The 25815-nt window shown below is 38.4% G+C and overlaps 1 protein-coding gene across 1 annotated transcript in view; it reads right to left on the reverse strand.

Annotated features, from left to right (window-relative positions):
* Positions 1-25815, reverse strand: part of LOC112827614 (casein kinase II subunit alpha) — a 50913-nt gene that overhangs the window by 14220 nt on the left and 10878 nt on the right. The window contains exons 2-5 of the mRNA XM_073880609.1: positions 6768-6879; positions 2325-2426; positions 1760-1810; positions 383-442 (exon numbers count right to left, since the gene is read on the reverse strand). Coding sequence (XP_073736710.1) covers positions 383-400 — 18 coding nt within the window. The 5' untranslated portion in view covers positions 401-442; positions 1760-1810; positions 2325-2426; positions 6768-6879. The remainder of the gene's footprint in view (positions 1-382; positions 443-1759; positions 1811-2324; positions 2427-6767; positions 6880-25815) is intronic.

Below are 25815 nucleotides of genomic sequence, written 5' to 3' on the forward strand. Positions count from 1 at the left end.
TAGTTTACTGTTTCACTTGTTGAATTTTAAGTATACAAGAAGCTAGCATATCAGAAGTTATTTTTGTAAGTTTTGACAATTTAATTGTTAACTTTCAAAGGAGGATGACAGAGAGAACAAATATTTTTTAAAGGGGTCCCAGATCACTTCTAAATGCCGTTTCCAAAGCATTCTAAATTACATTCCTATTGGACCCTATTCCATAATGTTTACATTACCACACGGGCTCTGATGCTATTAACTTACTAAAACCTTTTATGAGGAGGCCCCCTTCTTTCAACATACTTTTCAAAGGTAACTCACTGGCTTTTCCACAGTTAATTGGACTATTTAAAAGAAGGAAGATCAAACTAAAGATATTTAGTATTCCAGGTTCCCTTACCTTCAGAATCTCATACATGTAAAATCGAATATCATAGTCTGTTAACGTCTGGTACAATTGCTGTTAAAGACAAATGCAACATTTGAGCCATGAAAATAATGCTGATAGGAAGGCAATTTCTCATCTTTGTAGTAATTCAAACCAAGGCTTGGCTCATTTGCCACTGTTCCAAGATCTGTCTGTTCACTGGTCTCTACTTCTCCAACAGAAAATTTGCTTTTTAAAGGAGATACTCTGGGTCTTTATATGTAGAAATGAAGACTTACTTAGACTTGTATCGCTCAAGCTATAATTCACTTCTGGATTTCAATTTATATATGCAACATGCATTGGTGTTATACACTTGCTACAGTCTGCTTTTCACTTATCTCCAGACCTTCTCATACAAGGCATTTTGGCAAATATACAACCTCCTCCTTAGTAGGGAACTAACCCATTTTTGGCTTACATAGTTATAGGCACTGTGGAACAGCAGTGGGTATGCAAGATGGCTTGCTGACAAATCAGTCAATTTAACAGAACTATTCCTGTCCCAATTTGAAAGTAAACTCCAAACAACTGTCACGTATCCTTTCCTGGTTCCAAAAAGTTGCAGATTTTTTTTACATCTATGTGTCATTAAATGGTTAGTGATATCCTCTGACAGTTTTCCTTGAAGTTATTGTTCTGATTCTAAAATAGTTCTTTTTCCTTCTCTCAGTAAAGGATTCACCCATTTATTGATATGTAACATTCTTAATACTGGACTGGTGCAGAGGCCAAGTTAAATACCTTTACAGCTTGTAACACAAGAAAGTGTCCATATTCCTGTGCTGTATACCTGTTTGGTGTTAAGAACTATTTGAAATAAGTAGGCCACTGGATGGGATGGATGTCAGAGATCTATTGTAGAGGTTTGTATTATACCAGAATTTACACCACCCTTCTCTACCCACCCCCTTTTAAGATCTATAGCCCAGAGTTTCTGAGGAATCCCAAGGTATAAGCAGTCCTTGTTTGTACATACAAAATACCTTCCTTCTTGAATAGTTGTTTTAAAGTGAAATGCCCTACAGCCAGATCCTGACTGAACATGTGCTGTGGCCTTTTATTAGGTTTGATGTCTGTAGAAACTGTCAAACGAATGGTAAAGGTGGTGAGAAGTAAATGTATTGGTAATTAAAAAGAGCACAAAAACAAACGAAAGAGCAAAATATATCAAGATGTGGGAAGTGGACACTGCTTGTACAGGAGTTTCTCTACCTTAAAATTTAGCACTGTAAGGATGAAAAGCTCTTTTTAAGCAAGTCAGAAGGAAGCTCTTCTAACAGTAACATCACTAAAAGGCTTTCTATGTGGTCTAAAAACCCAACACCTTGAAATGGTTATGTATTATACCTTGAAGTCTGTGTTGTTTACGTGTTCAAAAACCAAGGCAGGGGTTCGTGACTAGGGGAAAGAAAAAGAAAACACACATTAGCAACAACCCTGGCAGCTTTAGTGGGCACAATGTTTGCGGATACTACGTGGTGAATTTGGTAGTCCTTGCCTCAGTAGTAGGAAACCCTCTACTGCTACAAGCCCTCCCCACTCTGATCATCACCACACTTAGGTCATTTTTGGGATGGATTTCAAACAGAAGACATGGAGCTGAAGTCTCACCAGGCTGTAGGCAGCCCGACAATGCGCCCATCGCCCATCGGCATCGGACCTGAGTTTGCAAAATGGATTAACACATTTCAGTTTCCAGTGCTATCAGTCTCTTAGCCTAGAAGAATAAGAAATAGTCTGTGGGTGGAGGTCTCTTTGAAAGAAAGACCCAAGCTAGTTAAATGGTATAACTGATTAAGCACTTTTAAAGCAGGACTTAACGGTCGAGGGGGGAAAATAAAGAGGGCAGTTGTGCTCTGGGTCAAACACCAGCTCAGCCCTGGTGGGCCTTGCCAGCGCCTACTATACTCACCACAGGGTCTTTTACAATGTCTGCCAGTGTGATGATATTGGGACCGCCTCGTAAATTCTCCAAAATCTTTATTTCACGCTTGATTTTCTTCTTCTTTACTGGCTAAAAGGATAAAAGTATATTAGTGAAATTATTTCAGAGTATTTCAATACGTAATGTAATACATAAATGGCTTACTTATGAACTCTCTGAAGGAAGGACATGTGTCAGTCTCATCTCTGAATCCCCTTCTCCTAGCCCTGTGCCAGCTATTCTGCGGTACTTAGCACATGTAGAATTGAAAGGAAAATCTTCACCCCAAAGACCAGACCTCTGCAGAACTAGCATTTAATTCCAGTTGTCAATCTTAGCACGTTAACTTTTTAAAACTATACAAACTAGGAATGTAAATGGTAACACTAAGATCTAGCTTATAAAAATCTCTTTGTCAATCAGGATGAAGAATGGGCTCTTCCCATTCCTTCCTCTAAGTCTATAAACACCCTAGGGGCGCCTGGGTGGCTCAGCTGGTTGAACCTCTGACTCTTGGTTTTGACTCAGGTCATGATCTGAGCTGTGAGACTGAGCCCCACGTTGGGCTCCGTGCAAACCGTAGAGTCTGCTGGGATTCTCTCTCTCCCCCTCCAAAATATAATAAATAAATAAAATCTTAAAAGAAGTCAGGACCAACAGCAAGGATGGCCAAACCATCTTTGTGCAGCATAACTTTGTGGGTTAAATGCTGGCTGTGGAGTCAGACTGTGTAAGGTGAATCACACTGTCACTACATGCTGGCTGTGTGCCAACAGCAAATTACATAAGTTCCCTAAGCCTTTCATTATGGGTAAAAATGATCAACAGGAGTACATATATCTGAATATGGCTGGGATATACCCCATAATATCTGTCTAGCTTTATTGCCAATATTCCTATAAATGAACCCCCCTCCCTCCATTTTAAAAAGACCACTCTGCAGAGCCCCTTGAGTATATTTTCCATGTGCCTTTGTCCTCATCCATCATTTTTACATCTATTCGCATACAGACATCCTTTTCATTTTTCTGAGGAGGGCTTTGGTCCAACTGCACTTCCTCCACAAAGCCTTCCTTCTAAGTAGCTAGGGTACTGCTAGTCTAAAAGAGATACAATGCAAGCCACATGTGTATTTTAAATGTTCTAGTAACCACATTAAAAAAAGTGAAAAGAAACAGACAAATTTCAATATATTTAACAAAAACGTATCCCAAATCTTACCATTTCAACATGTAAATATAAAAAAATTACTAATAAGCAATTTTGTACTAAGCCTTTGAAATTGAGTATATTTTATCCTCAGCATGTCAATTTGCACTAGCCACATTTCAAATGCTCAGTAGCCCCATGTGGCCCATGTATGTAGGTCTTTCCTAGGGTGTCAGTCACCTCAGACTACTGATACACTGCGTATGATTCTTAGAAATTGTTTTAAGTATGTATCATCTCTTCATCAACATTAGTGGTTACTAAACTTCATGATCAACAGTCACTTGGATTTTTAAATAGACAGTTTCCTAGGTCCCACCTAGAACTGCTGAATCAGAATCTTGAGATTGGAGCTAGAGAGCAATTCTTAGATACTTCCTAGGTTGATACTCCAGGTCTAGGAACTACCAAAACGAATTGTAAACTCTTGTAACCTCGTCTTAAGTCCTAAGCACGTGGTACAGACACAAGCAAGCAAGTCTTGGATACAGACCATCCTCAAAATCTGGCTTTGTAGCTATGCAGCTTTGGGAAAAGCACTTAAATGTTTCTGAATTTACACTTGCCTTGAAGAACTGTTGTAAACACCACAGTCAGAACAGGGGCCAATTCAAATTAGACAATAAATAGAAACTGTTACTAATAGAGACTCCCACAGTCCACATTTGATTCAATCCACAGCTCTTAGCCTTGCTATCAGAACTCAATACACTCTGACTGGGAAGCAGGCTAATTGGAAGTTTTCTCTTTTTGCTTCAACTATCAGATCTTTAACATCTGCTAGAGTATCTGGGAGATCTTTCTACCTTCCAGGGACTAACCCATCAATCTAGCCTGTTTTCTACTAAATCACTATTTCCCAACTGCCAGTTTTTTGGTGAAAAGCTACTGGTTTATGAAACTTTCCTCCTTAAAATCTATAAACTTACAAAGCTGGTTTGTGATAGACCAGACAGGTGACTTAAACCCTAATTTAATGTGATCAACACAACTATTCTGTTTTAATACATAGGTGGGAGAGATTAAGAACTTTAAATACAGTTTATGAATGAACTTCATCTATACTTATAACCATCTATAAAATTACAGTACAGTTAGGAAAAGACTGAGCTGAAAAAAGTCTTTTCAACTCCCAGCCCCCACTCAAAATACAATTACTCCCAACAACCTAGAAGAGATAAAAATCACGTAACTTTTAAGACTGGAAGGAAGTGCAGAGATATTTTCTAGGTGACCACCAATTTAATCTCCCTTTCCAAGTTCACCTCCCCTGTATGGTCACTTGACATCTTCCACATGAAACAGTTCTCACTTGTTTCTTCCTCTTTTCTTATCTTGTGCATTCTAAATCACACTCCCCTCTTCTCCACTCCCACCCACACCTATTCACATCCTCCTTCCCTTCAGGGACTGAAAACAGCTCCTGGGACCTTTTCCTGACCACCACCTTCTTCCGAACTGTGAAACCTACTGTTTGTGCCTTTTATGACTCTAGATAACCTATCACTTTATCATATCCCTTTCCATGTAAGTATCATCCTACAGTTACACAGAAGTTCAGCCTCCAAAGTGTTATTTCTATATATAATTTTTTATTTGATCCTCATATCAACTCTGAGAAAGACAGGGAAGGCAAGATTATCTCATTTGCACAAATGAGCAAACATCTTAGATAGTTAAAAGGACTACCAAGGTTAATTACTTTTAGAGTTTGGATTAGAATCCACATGTTGTGATATCCAGCCTACTTCTCTTTCTACGTGTGATAAGACAGATAGAAATACTTAAACTTTCTGTTTCCCATACAGGTGTGCCATGGCACCACAGCAAATTCACGGGGGCTCTGTGAAATTTTTAATTTTTGAGGGAAAAATCGATCAATACCCAGTATCTGCCAGATACAGAGTATACTACCAACTTGAGATAGTTCATAGTTTCAACATTAGATTGCACTACATTCCTTTTGATGACGTATTTTTGTGAAGCTGGGTTTTTAGCCGCTGCTGTGATAAAAAGCAAACACTGTACAAAAATCAATGTTGAAAAGGAAATGAAGCTTTGGTGTCCAACTTATTCCAACATTTGAGAAACTGTGCAGTGATTGACAGGTGTATGTACATATCCCAATACTAATTAATTATGGTTATATAAGAATAAAATTATATCTTTCTTTCAATCTATGTATGTAACATTTTAAATGGCACCCAAGCTAAAATAAACACTTTGTTATTTGGACTTAGCTACTTAAAAGTTACTTAAACAAGGCGCCTGGGTGGCTCAGATGGTTAAGCGTCTGCCTTCCGCTCAGGTCATGATCCCAGAGTCCTGGGATCGGGTCCCACATCGGGCTCCCTGCTCCTTGGGAGCCTGCTTCTCCCTCTGTCTCTCTGTCTCTCATGAATAAATAAAATCTTTTAAAAAAAAAAGTTACTGAAACAATATGGGTGGCTATCAATTGAGGAAGTCTGGGAACCTCTACTTCTCAGTGTCAAATGTATAAAAGTTCCCATGGCAAGGAACTATATGCTAAGTTCCTAGCATCTGATATTGCACAGTACAGTTATAACTAACTTACAAGTTGCATATTGGTAGCCTTTTGGGCAAACCTGGCCTGTGGAGCATTTTTAAAAACTCTTGAGGCAACATTTAACAATCAGAGTAATTTATATATAAATATAAATTTCTACTTTCTTTTTGCAAAGAGTATCAAGTAACACTAGACTTCACTACTGCAAAGCAATTAGCCGGAGCACACACCGCAATACCCATCACTCACATCCCCCAATATGGGCACTTACATCAGACTAGCTGCATTGACGGCATCTGCCTGCCATTTAAAGGCTTTCATTTCTGACTCCTTATCCTTACACAGAAGAAGTAACAACTTCTTGAAAACAAAAGGATGGACTGTAACTAAAAATCTAGGAAATCAGTATTAGGCAAGACCTAGAAGAGAGAAGATTGAACCTTTACTCCCTTCCTCTATCACAATCTAGCTGTATGACTTGAGTCAAATCACTTATCTTGCTTCAGTTTCCTGATGTGTCAAATAAAGAGAACCTCTTCTAACAATTTCACAGGATACAATAAAGATGTTAAAGCACTCCAAAAACCCTTTCAAATGCTACTTTTAAAAAGGTATTTTAAAAAAATTTTTAAGTACTATTACTTAAAAAAATCTGAATTCCAAATATCTCTGAAATTATACTCTCTTATACTCACCTTGAGAATTTTAACAACAACTTTTTCATTATTTGTGATGTTGATAGCTTCAAACACTTCACTGTATTTACCCCGGCCTAATTTTCGCACCAGCTGGTAGTCATCTTGATTACTGTAAACAGAAAGACTCAAAGTCACAATGATTTTAAAAGTTCAAACTATAGGGCACTAATTAACTTTAAAAACTCTACTACCAGGAGGAGTAAAAGAAATGAAAGGTACTTCAAATAATCTCTGTACTTTAAAAATTGGGCCATTGATTAAAAATGTGTGTTCCAAGTCCTAGAATTACAAAAACTTAAGCCTTTCATTTATTCTTTCAAATACCAAATTGTTTATATTTCTACTGGCATAGCACACATACCTAGCTTATATTAGGGTTTGTTGTGTTTGTGTCCAACAACAAACAGCTTTCCCTTAGAGAATAATTTTTATATATTCCTGTCCTCTCATGCCTGGCCCAGCAGAAAGTCAATATGTATTGTAAGAATATTTCAATTCGGGCGCACTTTGGAAGCAGCTAATTTTTAATGGGCCTTTTTGCAGATAAGTGGCTTTCAACATATAGGCTTAACCTCCCACTTGCCCTCCAAGGCAAGCCCTGAGAACAGTCCATGTAGTGGAGTTTGCAAATCACACCACAGATCATGAACCATAATAAGGTGTCCCTTCCTCACTTTTACCCATATTCCAGGACTACTAGCATCATCAGAGGTAAAAAATAAGGGAAATGTCAACATTTTCTCCCTGCCTCTGATTACAACTTAGATAATGTTGCTTTAAAGAATGACAAACATGGTCCTTTTCATAAGGTCTAAATTCTATTTACTCCTGCTGGAGACACTGAAAATCCAAATAACAAATTAGCCATCCATTTTCCTCAAGCAGCTAAAAAGAAAGTGAATGAACAGATAAGGCAAAAGGTGGTAAGGACAATGGACAATGTATTAAGGCAGGTCAAGGGGAAGGAAGCTCTTAGTTGTGGTTGAATTCTCCTGTGGGGTGGGCACAGAAAACAAATGCAAGCAAGCAAATTGCACCATGCCAAAAACTCAAAAGGGTTGTTGAGTGTTATTTAAGCACAACTAAGTGCAAAGCACTCAATCTGAAGAGAGTGGTTGAAATTTCCTTAGCAAAACACAGGTATTCCTAGAGTCCAAAGCCTGTGATATGAGGGGAATTGTTAGAATATCAATTATGACATTTATTGATACCAATGGTTCTTGATGGTATCTTTGAAGCAAACTGCCTCTCTGTGCAGAGGCAATGCACTTACTGTTAAAAATCCTGGTCCCATCAAGCTGACAATACATCCTTATGCCAATTTTGGGAGACTACCTTTAACCACTTACAGGTTATGTACATGTGAACAGACATAAAACATAGCATATGGGAGCTGTAGCTTTATGTGTTTTCAAATGCTTTCTTTGTATTTCATGTCAAAAGGCTTTTATCACAATAAGTATGACCTGATCAATTAACTACATACATGCTGGGACAACAGATGCAAACATCCAAAAGAGACTGCACAGAGAATGAGGGGCAAACACAGTTGTTCAGGTAGACTGCAACTGTTCAAAATGGAATTTGGGCTGAATTCCATGTTACACATGGCTAGCCTCGTGATAAGGGCAAATGCTGATAAGGGTTTAATTTTCCTTCTATCATAAAGAGGACGTCTTTGTGAGATCTGTTTCATCCTTCAGTATCATCATGGGACAACATTCTCTGACCTCAAAAATATTTTATGGAAGAGTTTGGTGTTTTTAAAGTCTCTCAAGTATTAATTCTCACCTAACTGTGAAGCCCTTAGCTGAGATGAGCTGACAGGTAACTCTTTGTTATCAGCCTTTTATCCAGAATATGTAAGTCCAAGGAAAGAATAAGAGACGGAAATAATTTTTACATGGTAAACCCATCAAAACTCTTAATTTGCCAAAGCAATACCTTGCTTCTCCACTGCAGAAGTAAACACAAATCAGGTTTCAATCTTGAAGTTTATAAATGCACAGTCAGGAAGGATTCCTGATACAAATTACTCAACAAATCCACAAGAGTCAGCCCTTTGAGTGAGGACAGTGAAGTAAAAGGAAACAATTACCCCCACTCCACCACGTGTGACTCATAATCCCAGTACTCTCGGGGTCTGTGTGTATTAACATCTGTGTAAACTCTGGCCCTGCTTGGCACGGGTCCCGACATGTCAGACAGGTTGGCGAACGAAGGTGGACTTGATGTTTGGAGATCTGGTGGTCACTGTGTTCAGAAGCAGCTGGGGGTAAGACCTTGTTTCAGACCTCTTTTCTTTAAACTGCGAACACAAAGTGCATAAAGGCCAAGGAATTATTTTTTAAAAGCATATGAGAAGAAGAAAAAACCATCTTACAATAATGGCCTCAAATATACCTCTGGCTCTTCTACCTGTTAACCAATGACTAGGTCCCAAATGTGTTAACCACAGTGTTTCCTATAACTTGGAAAGAATATAATAATAATAATAAACCCAAGACACTTACTTAAAATTAAATTGGCCCTAATTGTACTCTGCAAAGTAGCTTGTTACCTCCCCATCTAAAGTCTGGATGTTCTTTATAAGATAGCCTGGAAGGGAAAAATGGCATCAAGGATAGACCCATCAACATTACTACCATTTACACAATCTACACAAATTACTGGCAAGAACAGCTTTCTACAGCTCAAGTAGGAGTGTTAAAAGGTTCTAGAATAGCGGCAAACCATCAGGCTGACTCTAATGGTTGATGAAACCAGGAAGGGAATAAAGACTTGTTCTCATACATCAAAGTTCACTGTCTTTTTATATTGATCCAAATCATTTGGGGAAGCTTGCATAATAATCAGCAGATCCTTAATTACCATTTGAAAGACAATTTCATTAAATTTAAAAACAAATAATTTCCTCTTGAATGAATACAGGAGTAAGCTTAATAAAAACTGGTAGAAGACAGTAATACATATTGCCTGACCTAATGCAAAATTTGACATAGAAGGAAAAGTGATGAATTTTAGAAACAATTCTACCAAATCGGTAAACTAAGTCTACCTAATTGGTAAACTGTGATGTCTTCCTGACCATTCCAATCTATTTATCTCCTTTCAACGATTCCTATAGCATTTGTTGATTCCCTTTACTCTGCATTTAATTAAAAATGTATTGAGTCTCCAGATTTCATAACCTGAGAACACATCACCTATGCAGTTTTCTGGCCTAGATTGTGTAACCTCAACTTAATTACAAGGAAACACTGGACAAACAGAAAACGAGGACGCCTCTATAAAAAAAAGGGGAGGAGGGATACACTGTACTCAAAAATGTCAATATTAGAAAACAAAAAAGGAAAGCAGGACAGAAGACACACGACTATATACCCTGTCCTATTCGTAGGCTATACCCTGTACTGGAGCGGGGTAAAGGACATAAGCAGCAGGGCGCCTGGGTGGCTCAGTTGGTTAAGCGACTGCCTTCGGCTCAGGTCCTGAGGGATTGAGTCCCGCATCAGGTTCCCTGCTGAGCGGGGAGTCTGCTTCTCCCTCTGACCCTCCCCCCTCTCATGCTCTATCTCATTCTCTCCAATAAATAAATAAAATATTAAAAAAAAAAAGGATATAAGCAGCAGCACTACCACACCCACTGCTCTGCGGCAGACAGCCTCTCCTCTGCTGTCCTGCCTGCTGCTACTTTGCAGTGTATTCAATCAACTTCTACCTCCTTTAGGGGGCGCCTGGGGGGTCCAGGGGGTCGAGCGGCTGCCTTCGGCTCAGGTCACGGTCCCACCATCCTGGGATCGAGCCCCGTGTCCCCGTGTCGGGAATCCCTGCTCAGCGGGGAGCGTGCTTCTCCCTCTCCCTCTGCTGCCCCCACCAGCTGGTGCATGAGCACGCACACGCTCTCGCAAATAAAATCTTTAAAAAACAACAAAACAAAAAAACCTTCTATTGCCTTTAAAAACCAAAACACAAAACACCATGCACACCCACACACAAATACTATCAGATCAAATGACAGGACATTTAGATGGTAGATTAGGTGTACACAAGAGTACACTCACAAGCAAATGGGGTAAAATATAAAATATTAAAATAGTTGGGGCGCCTGGGTGGCTCAGTCGGTTAAGCATCTGCCCTCTGCTCAGGTCATGATTTCAGGGATCCTGAGACTGAGCCCCATTGGGATCCCGGCTCATTGGGGACTCTGCTTCTCCCTCTCCCCTGTCCCTCCCCCCAGTTCCTGCTCTCTGTCTCAAATGAATGAATAAAATCTTAAAAAAAAATCATAATAGGTAAATCTGAGTAAAGGGGATACAGATGTTCTTTGTACCACTCTCATTTTTGCTGAAACGTGTTATTCTTAAAAACTGTGGTAAAACATAAAATTTACCAATTTAACCATATTTTCTTTAAACAAATACAAAAAATTAAAGGAGATGTAACACCCAGCCTTGGAGGGCCAAATCATGGGTGGATATGACATCATAAACTGAGACCTCATTTTTTCCTGGAAATCACCAGAGTCAATGGAAAACATTCCCCAACTCCTATTTACCAGTTTGTGTATCTATCAAGCTATCACCCAACGTGCTTTCTTAAGGCCTTGGCATTCTCTGTGAAGAGCAGAGCAAGACTATTCACTAATGAAACTCCTGAGATTCTCAAGTACTTGTTTGACTGACCCTTGCAGCTTTGTGCCTCATCAGCTGGGACCTAATTTATGAACTGGTGGACTTGATTCCCCACTGGGAGGACTACTAGCAGTTTTGCAGCACCTGAAGAGGTGCTTCACTTTACTAACATGCATATCAAACAATCTGTTTATAGTAAGAGAGTTGTTGACATGAATGTCAAATGGCTGGCCTTCAGTACATAGGGAGAAGAAATGGGAGAGTTCTTTAAACTGTACTTCAGTAATCTCAGATAAGTAAAATGGGGCAAAGAGGGATGGGGGAGAGTGATAGGCTGGGGATAAAGAGGGGGATGCAAAAAGACAAGAAAGGGAAATCATCATAAACATTATTTTATTCAGAAATAGAATTTCACTTGCAACCTCTGTAAATGTGTATGTATATTCATATACAGCCTAACATGAAAGAAAGGAATGGTCTAGATTTCTCAATTATTGGCTGGTTCTCTCATACATTACTTCCTTTGTCCATCCCTTAAATACATGAGCATCTACTATGAAAAAATACTATGCTAGGTCTTGGGAATAAAAGGCAGAACAAACGTGAGACAAATATGCCTTTAAGGTTTTATCTGCAGTTAAGGATAATGGAAACTCAATGAGGAGTTTTAAGCAGGAAAGTTCACTCTGGCTGGGTGTGGGACAAGCAGAAGAATAGATTTAGGGAGGAAGAAGGCTGTTAACAGTAGCATATGCAAGAGCGATGATGAAAGCCTGACCTACGGTGGTAGCAATGGAGATAAGTGCACAAATTTGAGGAACAAAATTTATGGTATAAAATCAATAGCTCCAGGTGGACTGGATAATGGGGTAAGAAGTGGGAGATGACTTTCAGATTTCTGACTAGAGAGATTAAAAAAAAAATATTTATTTTATTTTAGAGAGCGCATGCATGCGAGAGCGTGCGAACATGAAAGCGGGGGTGGGCGGGTAGAGGGAGGAGAGAAGCAGACTGCCCCATTCAGGGCTCGATCCCATGTCCCTGAGATCATGACTTGAACCAAAATCAAGAGTTGGACACTTAACCAACTGAGACACCCAGGGTGCCCCAGAAGGGCTTTTGATACCACTCATGGGGATAGAAAACTTCTGGAAGAGAGCTCATAGGTCAGGTTTTGGACTTAGGTTAAAATGGATGAGACATTAAAATGGATACTGAATAAGCAATTAGATATTGCAAGTCTGGAGCTAAAAGAGGCTCTCAGCTTTAAATGTCTAACCTTCCAGTTCTATGAGGTAGACATTTCTTTCCTTCATCTACAAATAAGAAAAACCCTAAATAAGTTCAGTAGCTTGGCCATGAATATCCAGGAGAGATTTGGGATTCAAAGCCAAGGTGGATGGCCTACAAGGTTCAAGTGTTTTCACTGCTATTGAACTTATCACTTTGTATCTCATATACAGCAGTCTTCAAATCTTAATTTCCTTATTTCTTAGCTCTCTGAGGTCACGATGCATGTCTGATTTATCTTTTGCCTTTACAGTACCCAGTTCAAGGCTCTGCATCTTGCAGAGTGTTCACTAAATATTATTTGTTGATCAAATCAAGGTTTGTTTATTTTCAAAAAATAAAATGAAAATCAAGTTTGCCTCCAAAAGGTAAGGGCTCCTATTCTGGCCATGTGGTACGCAGCTAGGAAAACCAGAAGACCAACTGAAGGGTTCTGGAGTAGCTGTCCCCTTTGCACACACATTCTCTCCCAGCATTATAGCTTCCTCTGTTAAATAACAGGGCCACAGTTAAGATTTGTCTTTTTCTCCCCACAAGAGTTAAAACTAAGAGAATACTGGAGAAACCTTATTTTAGCAATTTTTATAAACAGCTTATTTAGAAATTAGGTAAAGTGTCTGAGTCCTAGATATCCTGAAGGTCAATTTTCCTATCCAGTGTTTATAATACAAGGATACCTTAAGAAAATCTGACTTACAGAAAAAGTATTAACTTTCCCAATAATTCCCACTTTAAGTGACCTAACTTCATCCTTACTGCTCTCATGTAATTGCATAAAAGGAGGTTAATGATTTCATATGACTACCTCTACCTAAAAAGCCTTCAGACTGACTCTGAAGACATGGCTATATTTTGTTTCTTCAATGCTCAGCCTAACAGAAGCCAATTAATCAAAAATTTTGTCAATAAAATTTTCCCTACTAAAGTCAGACCACACCTACAACTAAAGCCAGTTATACAGGTCTGTTTGACCTATTCTTTAATAAAATGCAAGGGAATGAAAACTCCATCTAACCATAAGGTTAAAATGTATACTGCCAAAATCATATTTATCAACATAAATGGAATACAGAACTAATTAATTTCAATAAAAACTCCTCTTGCCCTCAACAAATCTCCCCCTCTAATCTCTTCTACTCCGTATTTCTGTTTTTCAATCTAGCAACTCAAAAGAAAATTAGAGGCTTAGTAAATGGTCCAATACCAGAAAACCGCATGTCCGATTAATCATTTGTGCCAATGTATTTTTATAGATGAATTCCCTAGTGGAACCAGAAAAGATTATTCTCAAACTTTAAATTTAAAAAGTTAAGTCCAATTTCAAACATTAATACGGTTATATTAGTTCTTTTCACCCTAATGTTTATTAGGGTCTCTATCTTAAAAAAAAAAAAAAACCCACAAAACTCTCCCATCCCTCGATCAACCACAGTGAATGAACAGCATCTCATAATCATCCAGAGAGGGCAAAGATTTCTAAAGAATGAGGAATTTGCTTACATTGCATGGACTGCATGATTTAAGACTGCTTGTTCAGAGGAAAAGCAGTTGTATAAGGAAAACAACACCTTCTCAGCACTGCTGCAGAGAATGAATTCTTCCTCCTCTAGCAATCAGGCAGCATAAACTGGCAAGAGAAACAGGATTTATCGAACAAACTCAGAGAGAACGTAGCGATACTTGCACCTTGTGAAAGCAAAGACAAATCATAGAAACTTGCCTTTTCCCCTTTCTTTCTCTTTTAAAACTCTACACCCAATGTGGGGCTTGAAGCCACAGCCCCGAGACCGAGACCGAGACTCACACGCTCCACAGACTGAGCCAGCCAGGTGCCCCACCTTTCCCCCTTTCAAAGTGGCACTGCCTAGAAGGCCAAATGAACACAAAAAAACAGTAATAAATACTATCTGAATTACTTGTTTCATGTGTCCATAGTTGCCCTTAATCCCTCATTCTTTCTTCCTTTCAAATCAAAAGCAGAATGTTCACTCAGTAAGCATTTACTAAACAATTATTATGTACCAGGAAATGTGTGCCGATTGCCAGGAAGAGATTCTTTCTCTAGGCCCTGGAGAATAAAGAGAAACCATCTCTGCCCTTGACAAAGAAAACAGTCCATCACAATCTCAAGTGATCAGTGCTTGAAAGAATTAAGTCAGGGTGCTCTGCAGGCACTGAAGGGTATTTAAGTCACCCACCCACCATCATTCATTCAATAAATATTAATGGAGTACCCCAATGTTTGGGGAAAGCTGCCAGGAAAAAAATAACATCAAAGCTTAATTTTGAAGGATGCATAGGAACTATTCAGATGAAAAACAGTAAAACAAGAAATTGTAAAGCACAAGGCTTTAAACCAGTTAAGAATTTTAAAGACCTGTAACATTATACCCTAAAATTACCAAAGGCTGGCACAACTCGTCATCCTCTTTAAGAAGTACATCAGATCAGCAAAACCCTTTTATATCGGATTTGGATAATACTAGTACACTCTACTCGACTGTTACTAATGTGTGCCTTAAAAAAAATTATTAACTCATAACCATTGCAATTTAGATCTCCTTCTCTTCCTTTCTCCACTCATACAGACAAGTTCTACTACAGAGGTCACAAAGCAAAATGCCTAGAAAGGACAAAGAGCTAGGGGGTGTAGATCCATGAAAGTGTACTGGAGCTTCTCAGTTTTCAAAGTAAGAAACCAAGATTTTAGCAGGTAATTTTCCTGTTTTCAGTAATGGTGGGCTAGGGTCAATCTTATTTGGGTCAATCTTCCCACCAAGAACAGCTACAGAACATATTAAACACACATACACTCACTCACTCTCACACACATATACACATTCTCATTTTCTGTCTTAAAACAGATAAACAATTATAGCCTACAGCAAAGAGAAAATGAGAACCCAAAGAAGGAAGGAAGCAAAGAAGGAAGCCCAAAGGGTATTTGTTGATCCCTGAAAATTAGAATTTTGTCCTGATGGAAATCAAAGCACAGGGCCCTCACAAGGGGAGAAGCCTAAAAGGAGACCTTCATAATAAGCTGACTTCAGAGGGTTACAACCTTAGGGTGAGAGTGAATAGGAAGTGGAAGAGCCAGGAAAGAATTACATCCCTATGGAGGGAGTATCAGATATGAAGCTTGTTTTAATGTGGTCCCTGGACCTGTAATGTCCAGATAACGAACATGAGTAAGCTCTCTGTGGAAAAAAAGTACCTTGTTATTATGGGCCTCAAATGATTCCTACAAATAATTTTTCAAATATAATACGCAACCTGTAATCAAAGACAACTAGGTACTGCAGGAAAAGACTACAAGACTGAGAACTGGCAGGAAAAGAAAAGTCCTACAGAGACTTCTGATCTTATCAAACTCAAAACTCCAAACAACCATGCTGACTGTGCTTATAGAAGTGAGAGATAAGCTTTAGAACATATGTAGGTACAGGATACTCTAGATTTCAAAAAGTAAAAAGAACAAAATAGAACTTTTAAAAAGAAATTGTGAAATGGTTTGATATACTTTTGACCAGGACTACAAGAAAAGGAGAAAATGGGACAGGGCAAAGGCAGTATTTGAAAGAGGTATAACAGCTGAAAATTTCCCAGAAGCAATCAAACACAACCAGATTCCAGAAGCCCAACAAATTCCAAAGAAGATAAATAAAAAGAAATCCACAACATGCAATAATAAAACAGCAGAAAAATCAAAGCAGAGAAAAGTCAGACTACATTCAAAGAAGCAACTCAGAACAGCTGATTTTCCAAAAGCAACAATGAAGCTTGAAGACAGCTTAATACCTGCAGTGTGCTAAGGAAAAAAATTTGCCAAATTATAATTCTACATCTAGCAAATATCTCTAAATAAAGATGATAAAGAACAATAATCCCATTTGGAAGGTTTGTGTTGAAAGAGGAAAAAAAGAGCAAAATAAGAAAAATGTATGGAAAAGTTTAAGCAAACATTGACCATTAATATTAGACTTTGGTAAAATTGTGGCTCCAACTTATATCATCTATGATGGTATCTACTTATAAAGCAAAAATACCATGTATTTCAAAACTAGAAAGAGGGGGAAAATGGAATGATAAAAAGAACCCCAAAAAAGGTAAGAAAAAAGAAAAAAGAAAAAAACCCCAGAACATAAGAATATAATGGCTAGGGGCACATGGGTGGCTCAGTCAGGTCATGATCCCGGGCTCCTGGGATCGAGCCCCACATGGGGCTCCCTGCTCAGCAGGAAGCCTGCTTCTCCCTCTCCTACTCCCCCTGCTTGTGTTCCTGCTCTTGCTGTGTCAAATAAATAAACTCTTTAAAAAAAAAAAAAAAAAAACATAATGGCTAACCATATTCAATATCAATGAAATAAATTATCTAGGTAAAGATAAAGTCTGTCAGACTAAATTTAAAAAAAGATCCAAATGAACTAGAATAATCAAAACAGTTTTGAAAAAGAAAAATAAAGCTGGAGGAATCACACTAATTTTAAGTTATTTATTACAAAGCCACAGTTATTAAAACAGTGTGGTACTGGCAAAGGGATAAAACATAGATCAGTGGAACAAAATGGGGAATAAAGAGATCCTTAGAAACATGGCCTATTGATTTCTGACAACAGTACAAAGGCAGTTCAATGGAGAAAGGGTAATCTTTTCTGAAAAAGGTTGTGGAACATTTGCACATCCATATGCAAAATCATGTACTTCACCCTAAACCTCACACACCTAAAAAAGAAACAATAATGGACGAATGGTGGATCTAAATATAAAATATAACATTTTCAAACCTTTAGAAGAAAATCTTGTGATCTGGGGACCTGGAATTAGGATTAGGCAGAGGTCGTAAAACATAATGCCAAAAGCATAATAAATAAAATAGAATAAAAATAAAAATTGATAAACTGGACTTCATCATAAAGTGTTAAAGTATTTCTTCTCTGTGAAAAACAGTTAAGAGAATGAAAAATAAACCACAGATAGGGAAAATATATTTGTAAATCACATATATGATAAAAGACTTAAATGTGTAAGAAAGAACTCAACAATAAGAAAACCCAATTAATTAACAGGCAAGAGATCTGAACAGACACTTTGCAAAAGAAGATCTATGGAGAAGCCTATGAAAAGATGCACAACATTGTTAGTCATTAGGGAAAGTCAAATTAAAACAAACATGATGGGATGCCTGGGTGGCTCAGTTGGTTAAGCATCTGCTTTCGGCTCAGGTCATGATCCCAGGGTCCTGGGATTGAGCCCTGGGCTCCTTGCTCAGCGGGGAGCCTGCTTCTCCCTCTGCCTGCCGCCCCCACTGCTTGTGTGTGTATGCGCGCGCGTGCACGCTGGCTCTTTCTCATAAATAAATAAAATCTTAAAATAAAAATGAGATACACTACAGATCTACTAAAATGGTTAAAATTAAAAAATAAAAACTCAGAATACCGAGGATGCAGAGTAACAGAAACTCAATCCTGATGGGAATGCAACATGATGTATATATAGCCATCTTGGAAGAGTGTGGCTGTTTCTTATAAAGTTAAACATACACTTACCAATCAAACCAGCATCGCACTCTTAGGTATTTTTTTCAAGTGAACTGAAAACCAATGTTCACACAAAAACCTGTATGTGAATGTTGATAGCAGCTTTATTCGTAATTGCAGAAAAAATTGATACAACCAAGATGTACAACAGGTGAATGGATACACAAATGGTGGTACAAGCACACAATGGAAAACAAACAACTGATTTGAACAACATGGATCAATCTTAAATATATTTCTTTTGAGTGAAGAAGACAGATCCAAAAAGCTACATACTGGGCTGTATGTGTGTATGGCTGGCTCAGTTGGTAACCCATGACTCTTGATCTTGGGGTTTTAAGTTCAAGCCCCACATTGGATGTAGAGATTTCTTAAAAATAAAACCTTTAAAAACAACGACAAGCTACGTATTGTATACTTCCATTTATAGGACATTCTAGAAAAGGCAAACCATAAAGACAGAGAACAGATGAGTGATTGCCCCATGGCAATGAAATGTTCTGTGTAATACTGTAGAGGTGGATTTGTTACTCTAAGCATTGTCAAAACCCATAGAACTGTACACAACGAAGAGTGAATATTACTGAATGAAAATTCCTAGCTCTGTCCACTGACAGCACCCAGAAACGGTGTCAAAGAGTAGCAACGACAATAACCAGTGCCCACATCCTGGCTTCTCAGTAATTTTCTCCAATAAAAGGAATGACAGCTCCTTGGAGAAATGGCTGATTCTAGAATGGGGCAGGAAAAATACAAGATAGCCTGGCAAATCTTGTAGTCAAAAGGACATGGGAGCCAACTGGAAAGAGCATCAACTGCCAAAGCTTGAACAATCCGAGTAATAACGATGGAATGAGATTGTGACCCTAAAGGTAAAATAAATATCAGTGAGTCCACACTAAATAATTCTGAAAATCTTCCCTACATAAGAATTCCAACTTACACTAATACATGCAAAAAGAAATAGAAAATTTCCATTAGACCAGCAACAGTAATTGCTATAGCCAAGATCCACTGACAGATGCTAAACTTGGTGAGTAAAACTTTTAGGAGAAACAGGATTATCTGCATAGCCTCTAAGAATCTCCTCCAATCCTCATTAATTACTCTGGTGGTTTAACATAGTCCACAAATGGGGCACCTGGGTGGCTCAGTCTTTGGGTGTCTGCCTTCGGCTCGGGTCGTGATCCCAGAGTCCTGGGATCGAGCCCCGCATCGAGCTCCCTGCTCCGCAGGAAGCCTGCTTCTCTCTCTCCCACTCCCCCTGCTTGTGTTTCCTCTCTCGCTGTGTCTCTCTCTGTCAAATGAATAAACAAAAAATCTTAAAAAAAAAAAAAAACACAGTCCACAAATTATTTGGTATGCCTCCCTCGAGGAGGTGGAACTTAATGTTCTTCCCCTTGAAATCGGGTTGGACTTAGGAAAGCCCTTCTAATGAATAAGTATGTAAAGGGAGAAATAATAATTTTAGAGTGGAGAAACCTGGCAAACACAACCTAAACATCACTAAAGATAAATTACATTGACATCATATACCCTTGATGCAATCTGATGAGAAAGACATGCCACCTGTGGTATTCTCAAAAATTCATAACCACAATCTAGTCATGAGAAAACATCAGTCAAATCTAAATTGAAGGGCATTCGATAATCTCACCAGTCTTCTCCAAAAGTGTCAGTCTTTCTTGAAAATCAAGGAAAGACTGAAAAATTATCACAGACTGGAGGAGACTAAGGAGACATGGTGGCTAATGTAATGTGGTATATTTCCTGGATTGGATCCTGGAACAGAAAAAGCACGTAACTGGTGAAATCCAAATAAAGTCCATTTTAGTTTAGTTAACAGTATTGTATTAGTGTTTATTTCTTAGTTTTAATCAAGTGTCATGGTTATGTGAAGTGTTAACACTAGGGGAAACTGGGTGAAGAGCATATGAGGACTCTACACAACTCTTCTGTAAATCTAAAATTACTTAAAAATTAAAAGTTAAATACTGAAAATACTTGGTGCTAGAGAGGATGTGGAACAACTGAACACTCTCACACATGCTGATGGGAATGCAACATGGTATAGCTGTTCTGGAAAACAATTCGGCAGTTTCTTACAAAGTTACATTTTTCACATGAACGAGCAATCCCACTCATAGATGTTCATAAAAGCCCATACATGTATATTTACAGCAGCTCTATTCATAATCACCAAAGAATGTTATTAAGTAAATGGATAAACTGTGGTCCATCCATACTACTCAGCAATAAAAAGGAACTAACCATTGATTCAATTTCAATGAATCTCAAAAGCAACATGCTGTTTAAAAAAAGCCAGTTTCAAAATAATATATATTGTTTGATTCCACTTATATAACATTTCTGAAAAGATAAAACTATAGTAACTGAGAACAGAACAGTGGCTGCCAGAGAATAGGGGTGGGAGGCTGGGTGTGACTACTGAGGGTACATGAAGGAGATGATACAATTGCTCTGTCTTGGTTGTGATGGTGGCTACCTGAATCTCTTGTGTGTGTTAAAATCCACTGAACTGTGCACACAAAAAGGAACCAATATTACTTACATTAATTTTAAAAATAAAAATTTTAAGGGGGAAATTATCATATGCTCTATCCTAAAACATAGGATAATTAAACATAGGATAACACAATTAACTTCATGCCAGTAAATCTGACATTCCTAGAGGAAAAACTTAACCAAAACTAACATAAGAAGAAATGAAAACCTGAGTAGTCCCATAACCAGTTCAATCAGTACTATAACTGGGTATCAGTGTACAACCTCTGCTCTATTCTAATGTCTTTCTACTGTACAGATTAACATTTCTAACACTTTTAAAAAGTTTTAAACTTTTAAAACATTAAGCAAATGAGTATTGACCATGCCTTTCCTTCTCTGTGACTTTAATTTTATGACCTCCAATAATGCTTGCTAGGGGAAACTTTACTCACCCTTCAAGAATTAGCCCAGTTTTGCATCCATGATAAAGCCTTTCTATACCTCTCCAAGATGAGCCAAGTGCTCCTCTATGGGACCAAAGCACTCCCATATACTCATTACATTATCAATTGTTTTGTTTATGCCATTCTCTCTCCTCAATAGATTATAAACCCAAGGACCTAAACTGTAATTTATTTCTCTTGGTATATGCCCTGTATTTATCACAGTGCCTAGCACAGGGATGTGTTCCATAAATGTTTGACAGACTCTTAAGGTAATAATATACAATATTTTGGTAAAAATCAATCTGGCTTGCATATGGACCTGCTCATGTTCAAAATCGAGAAAAGCACTTTGGCTGTATGATGGATATTTTTGATCTGCAGCTAATTTTAAAGATGTTCTTTGGTCTTACATGTAAAGCGCATCCATCACCAACACAAGAGGTAAAACAGTCATACTATTATTTCCCAATGAGATATGAAACCAGTCAATATGTGTGAGAGATATTTCTTTGGAGCCACAAGCTTTTTATTTTTATTTTTTTATTTGAGAGAGAGACGAAGAGCATGAGTGGGAGTGCAGAGGGAAAGGGAGAAGCAGACTCCCCACTGAGCAGGGAGCCCAACATGGGGCTCCATCCATGACCCAGAGACCATGAACCTGAGCTGAAGGCAGACACTTACCTGACTGAGCCACCCAGGTGCCCCCTGGAGCTACAAGCTTTTATGAGGCTATGTGATTTACCCATGTGTACAGCACAGGGCCTGACAATCCATGATAGAGCCACAGAAAGTTATTACTGAAAGACATAAAGTCTGGATTTATAATGCACCATGAGGTTATAGAAAGAATGGGAACACTGGAACCCCTGAGACAAAATATGACCTTGGCTCTGTCATTTAACTTACTAGATTATAGTGAGGAAACTGCAGAATATAAGGATTAATACCCACTCCTACTCTTTACTATCATGGAGGTTACACAGGGGACAACCATACTTCCTGTAGGTGACCAATAAGCAGTAAACAAAAGGGTAGGTTGTTCTAAACTTGCCAACAATAGAAAACAGGCTGGAACTTAGGGCAGCAAACACTGGCTGGATTCCAACTCTAATGATATGTGAAAGTCCATGGAGGGTCAATGACTGCTTCTTAGGATTTATATTTACCACTTTTAAACCTAACAAGTCCAAGACATAGGTATTATCTTCCCCATTTTACAGAAGGCAAATTGGAGTAATCTCTATAAGGTCACAGAGATGTGGTGATTTACTGTCTAGATTCACAGCCTACTCATTCTGTTCTATAGCAAACACTGTCCCATTTGGCTCACAACAGTATTTTTTTTTTCAATTTTAAAAACTCATATAAAATCCATATGACCTAAAACTCACTCTTTTCAAGAGCACAACTCAGTGGTTTTTAGTATATTCCCAACGTGCAACCATCACCACTGATTCTAGAACATTTCTATCACATCGAAAAGAAACCCAATACTCCATAGCAGCCATTCCTAATGCTCCACGTCTCCCTGCCAATGTGTTTTCTATCTATGGATTTGCCTATCCTGGACATTTCATATAAATGGAATCAATCACACAGTGTGACCTTGTGTGTCTGGTTTCCTTCATTTAGTATGTTTTCAAGGTTCATCCATGTTGTGGTTTCTGTCATAGCAGTTCATGCCTTTATACAGCTAAATCCACTGGATGGTTGTACTACATTTTGTTTATCCATCAGCTGATAAAACATTTTCGCTGTTTCCTCTCTTTGGCCACTATGAACAATGCTGCTATGAACATTCATGTACAAGTTTTTCACACAGTGTTTTTAAAAAGTGAATCAGCTATGGGGCCTCTGAGTTGCACAGTCGGTTCAGTATCTAACTCTTGGTTTTGGCTCAGGTCACAATCTCAGGGCTGTAAGATCAAGCCCGAGCTGGACTCCCCACTCAGCATGGAGTCCGCTTCCCCTTCTCCCTCTCCCCCAACTCACACGTTGCACACTTGCTCTTGCTCTAAAATAAGTAAATAAAGCTTAAAGTGAATCAGCTATCAAGCTGAATTATATATTAAAATTTTTCATTATAAATATTTAAGTGTGACTTAGCTGCCAACACTAAAAACAAAAAAAATTAACCTTCAATTTCTCAAAAGAAGAAAAAGTAGGTAGGTCTGTCAGATAACAATTCTGTATTCCTACACTGATAAAAATCATTTGAATCGGCTAACCTGTGTTATCCAACAATGGGGCTCTAGAACCCACCCACTGGAGATGCCATAGGTAAACCTGGCTATTCATTTATCTTACTGGTCTGACTCCTGTAGGTATTTGGGTTAGCATCCCTGCTCTATACTAAATACATATGTAAGATTAGAAAGTAAATTAATTAATACTACCTATCTTACAAAGGTAAATGGGGGAAATGTGGGCAAAGAAAATATCCAGCATTACATGCAGTGGCAAGCACATTTAAGTTCTCAATTTAAGACCATTTAGAATTCACAATATACCTTTTGCCAGTTAAGAAATGCAGAATCAAACATGGATTTACAGAAAAATTCTAATGGTCAAGACCCTTCCTCTGCACTCCAACAGCACTCTTTGTTTACTCCTTCCATCTAGCATGGTCACTGTACTGTCACACATCCGTCTCTCTAGCTAGACAAAATTCCAAGGGTAGAGAACAGTGCCTCTGTACCCTCAGGAGTCTATCACAGAAGATGCATATGGTCCAGAATTGTTTGTTGAAAGAATAATACTGTGACAAACGATAAATCAGGCAAATGTTTACAGCGCTAAAAATAATGAAAAGGGGAAATTATTATTTGGTGTACATAAATTATAGCATTAAAAATGGAGTCCATCAAAGAGATCAGATGTCTATGAAATGTCCCTGTAAATATATACAGAATGGCCTGTGCAGGTACATTTTTCGAAGAAAAGGTCTGTAGCTTCTGCTACAGACCCAGAGGAATCTGTAAACCCCAGCTGAATTAAAAATTCCATTTTTAACATTGTAAAATATCCATCTTAAAAGGTTAACTTGATAATTTACATAAATATTAAACAATTAAATTTCTCAAACGATATTTTTTTTAAAAGATTTTATTTGTTGGGGTACCTGGGTGGCTCAGTTGTTGGGCGTCTACCTTTGGCTCAGGTCCTGATCCTAGGGTCTTGGGATCAAACCCCGCATCAGGCTCCCTGCTTGGTGGGAAGCCTGCTTCTCCCTCTCCCACTCCCCCTGGCTTGTGTTCCCTCTCTCGCTGTCTCTCTCTGTCAAATAAATAAATAAAATCTTAAAAAAATTTTTTTTTGTTTATTTGAGAGAGAGAGAGCACAAGAGGGGGTAGGGTCAGAGGGAGAAGCAGGCTTCCCACGAAGCAGGGAGCCCGATGTGGGACTTGATCCCAGGACTCTGGGATCATGACCTGAGCTGAAGGCAGTTGCTTAACCAACTGAGCCACCCAGGCACGCTCTCAAACAATATTAAACAATTTGTTTCTCAAACAAATATTAAACAGTTAAATTTCTCTTTCCTGAAGGGATAGAGGAAGACAATGTATCCTAGGCTTCAATTTATGTTCTAGCATGAGAAGGAAGCTTGACATATGATTAACAAAATGTCAGCTTCAGAAAAGATACAGTGGCATTCAGAGTCACTCAGGTGAAGACAACTGTTTTAAGCATGGGTACTTTAGTTTTTGCTTCACTGTATAAAAAAATAACCTGAATTTCTTCACAAGTGTCTAAACTTGAATCATTCATAGTCTTATTTTTTTTTAAGATTTTATTTATTGAAAGAGAGTGAGCGTGTGCAAGTGGGCAGGGAGATGGGGGAAGGAGAGATAATCTTAAGCGGACTCCACGCTGAGCCCAGAGCTCCATCTCACGACCCTGAGATCATGACCTGAGTTGAAATCAAGAGCTAGACACTTAAAGGACCGAGCCACCCACATGCCCCTATAGTCTTACTTTTTAAAGTATCTCTCTCTTTTTCTTAAAGGATTTTATTTTCAAGCAATCTCCATATCCAACATGGGACTCAAACTTATAATCCTAAGAGTCACATGCTCTACCGACTAAGCCAGCCACACACCCCTAAAATATATCTCTCAAATTATATGGGGAAAGAGAATTACTTGAGGGTCTGAGAGAGACTTTAAAATGGTCTTTTCTAAATTTAAAGCCAAGATTATTTTAAGATTTGTGGCCTTTTGCATCTTAAAACTGTTAAAAAAAAAAAGTTACCAAACTTTCTAAATCAGTGCTTACTGCCTTTTTAAAAGTCAAAACACCAAGAGAAAATAGTATTTGTATGGTATACTGGGATGAGTGATCAAGACTTTTGGACCCAAGGTCATTGGCTTGGATGCCCTGTAGCCTGCACAAACGGCTAGAGGGTTGAGGGGACCAGTACCTTAGCCCATCTGTAACTCCCGCTGATGTAGTACATTGGCTGAAAAATCCTGGTTTAAATATACAGAAATCACAAGCTGAAATTGCTAAAATCCGTGCAGATTGAAAAACCTATTTCATAACTCCCCTTGTTTCAAGGGATATGCATGTAATCATCTTTTGAGCTTTCTAGTCCAGATACACCATTAATGAACAATGATTTCTTCTGAGA

The sequence above is a fragment of the Callorhinus ursinus genome, unplaced genomic scaffold (assembly GCF_003265705.2).
Source record: "Callorhinus ursinus isolate GAN/ISIS: 27379988/994484 unplaced genomic scaffold, GSC_fseal_2.0 scaffold38, whole genome shotgun sequence".
Classification (NCBI taxonomy): domain Eukaryota; kingdom Metazoa; phylum Chordata; class Mammalia; order Carnivora; family Otariidae; genus Callorhinus; species Callorhinus ursinus.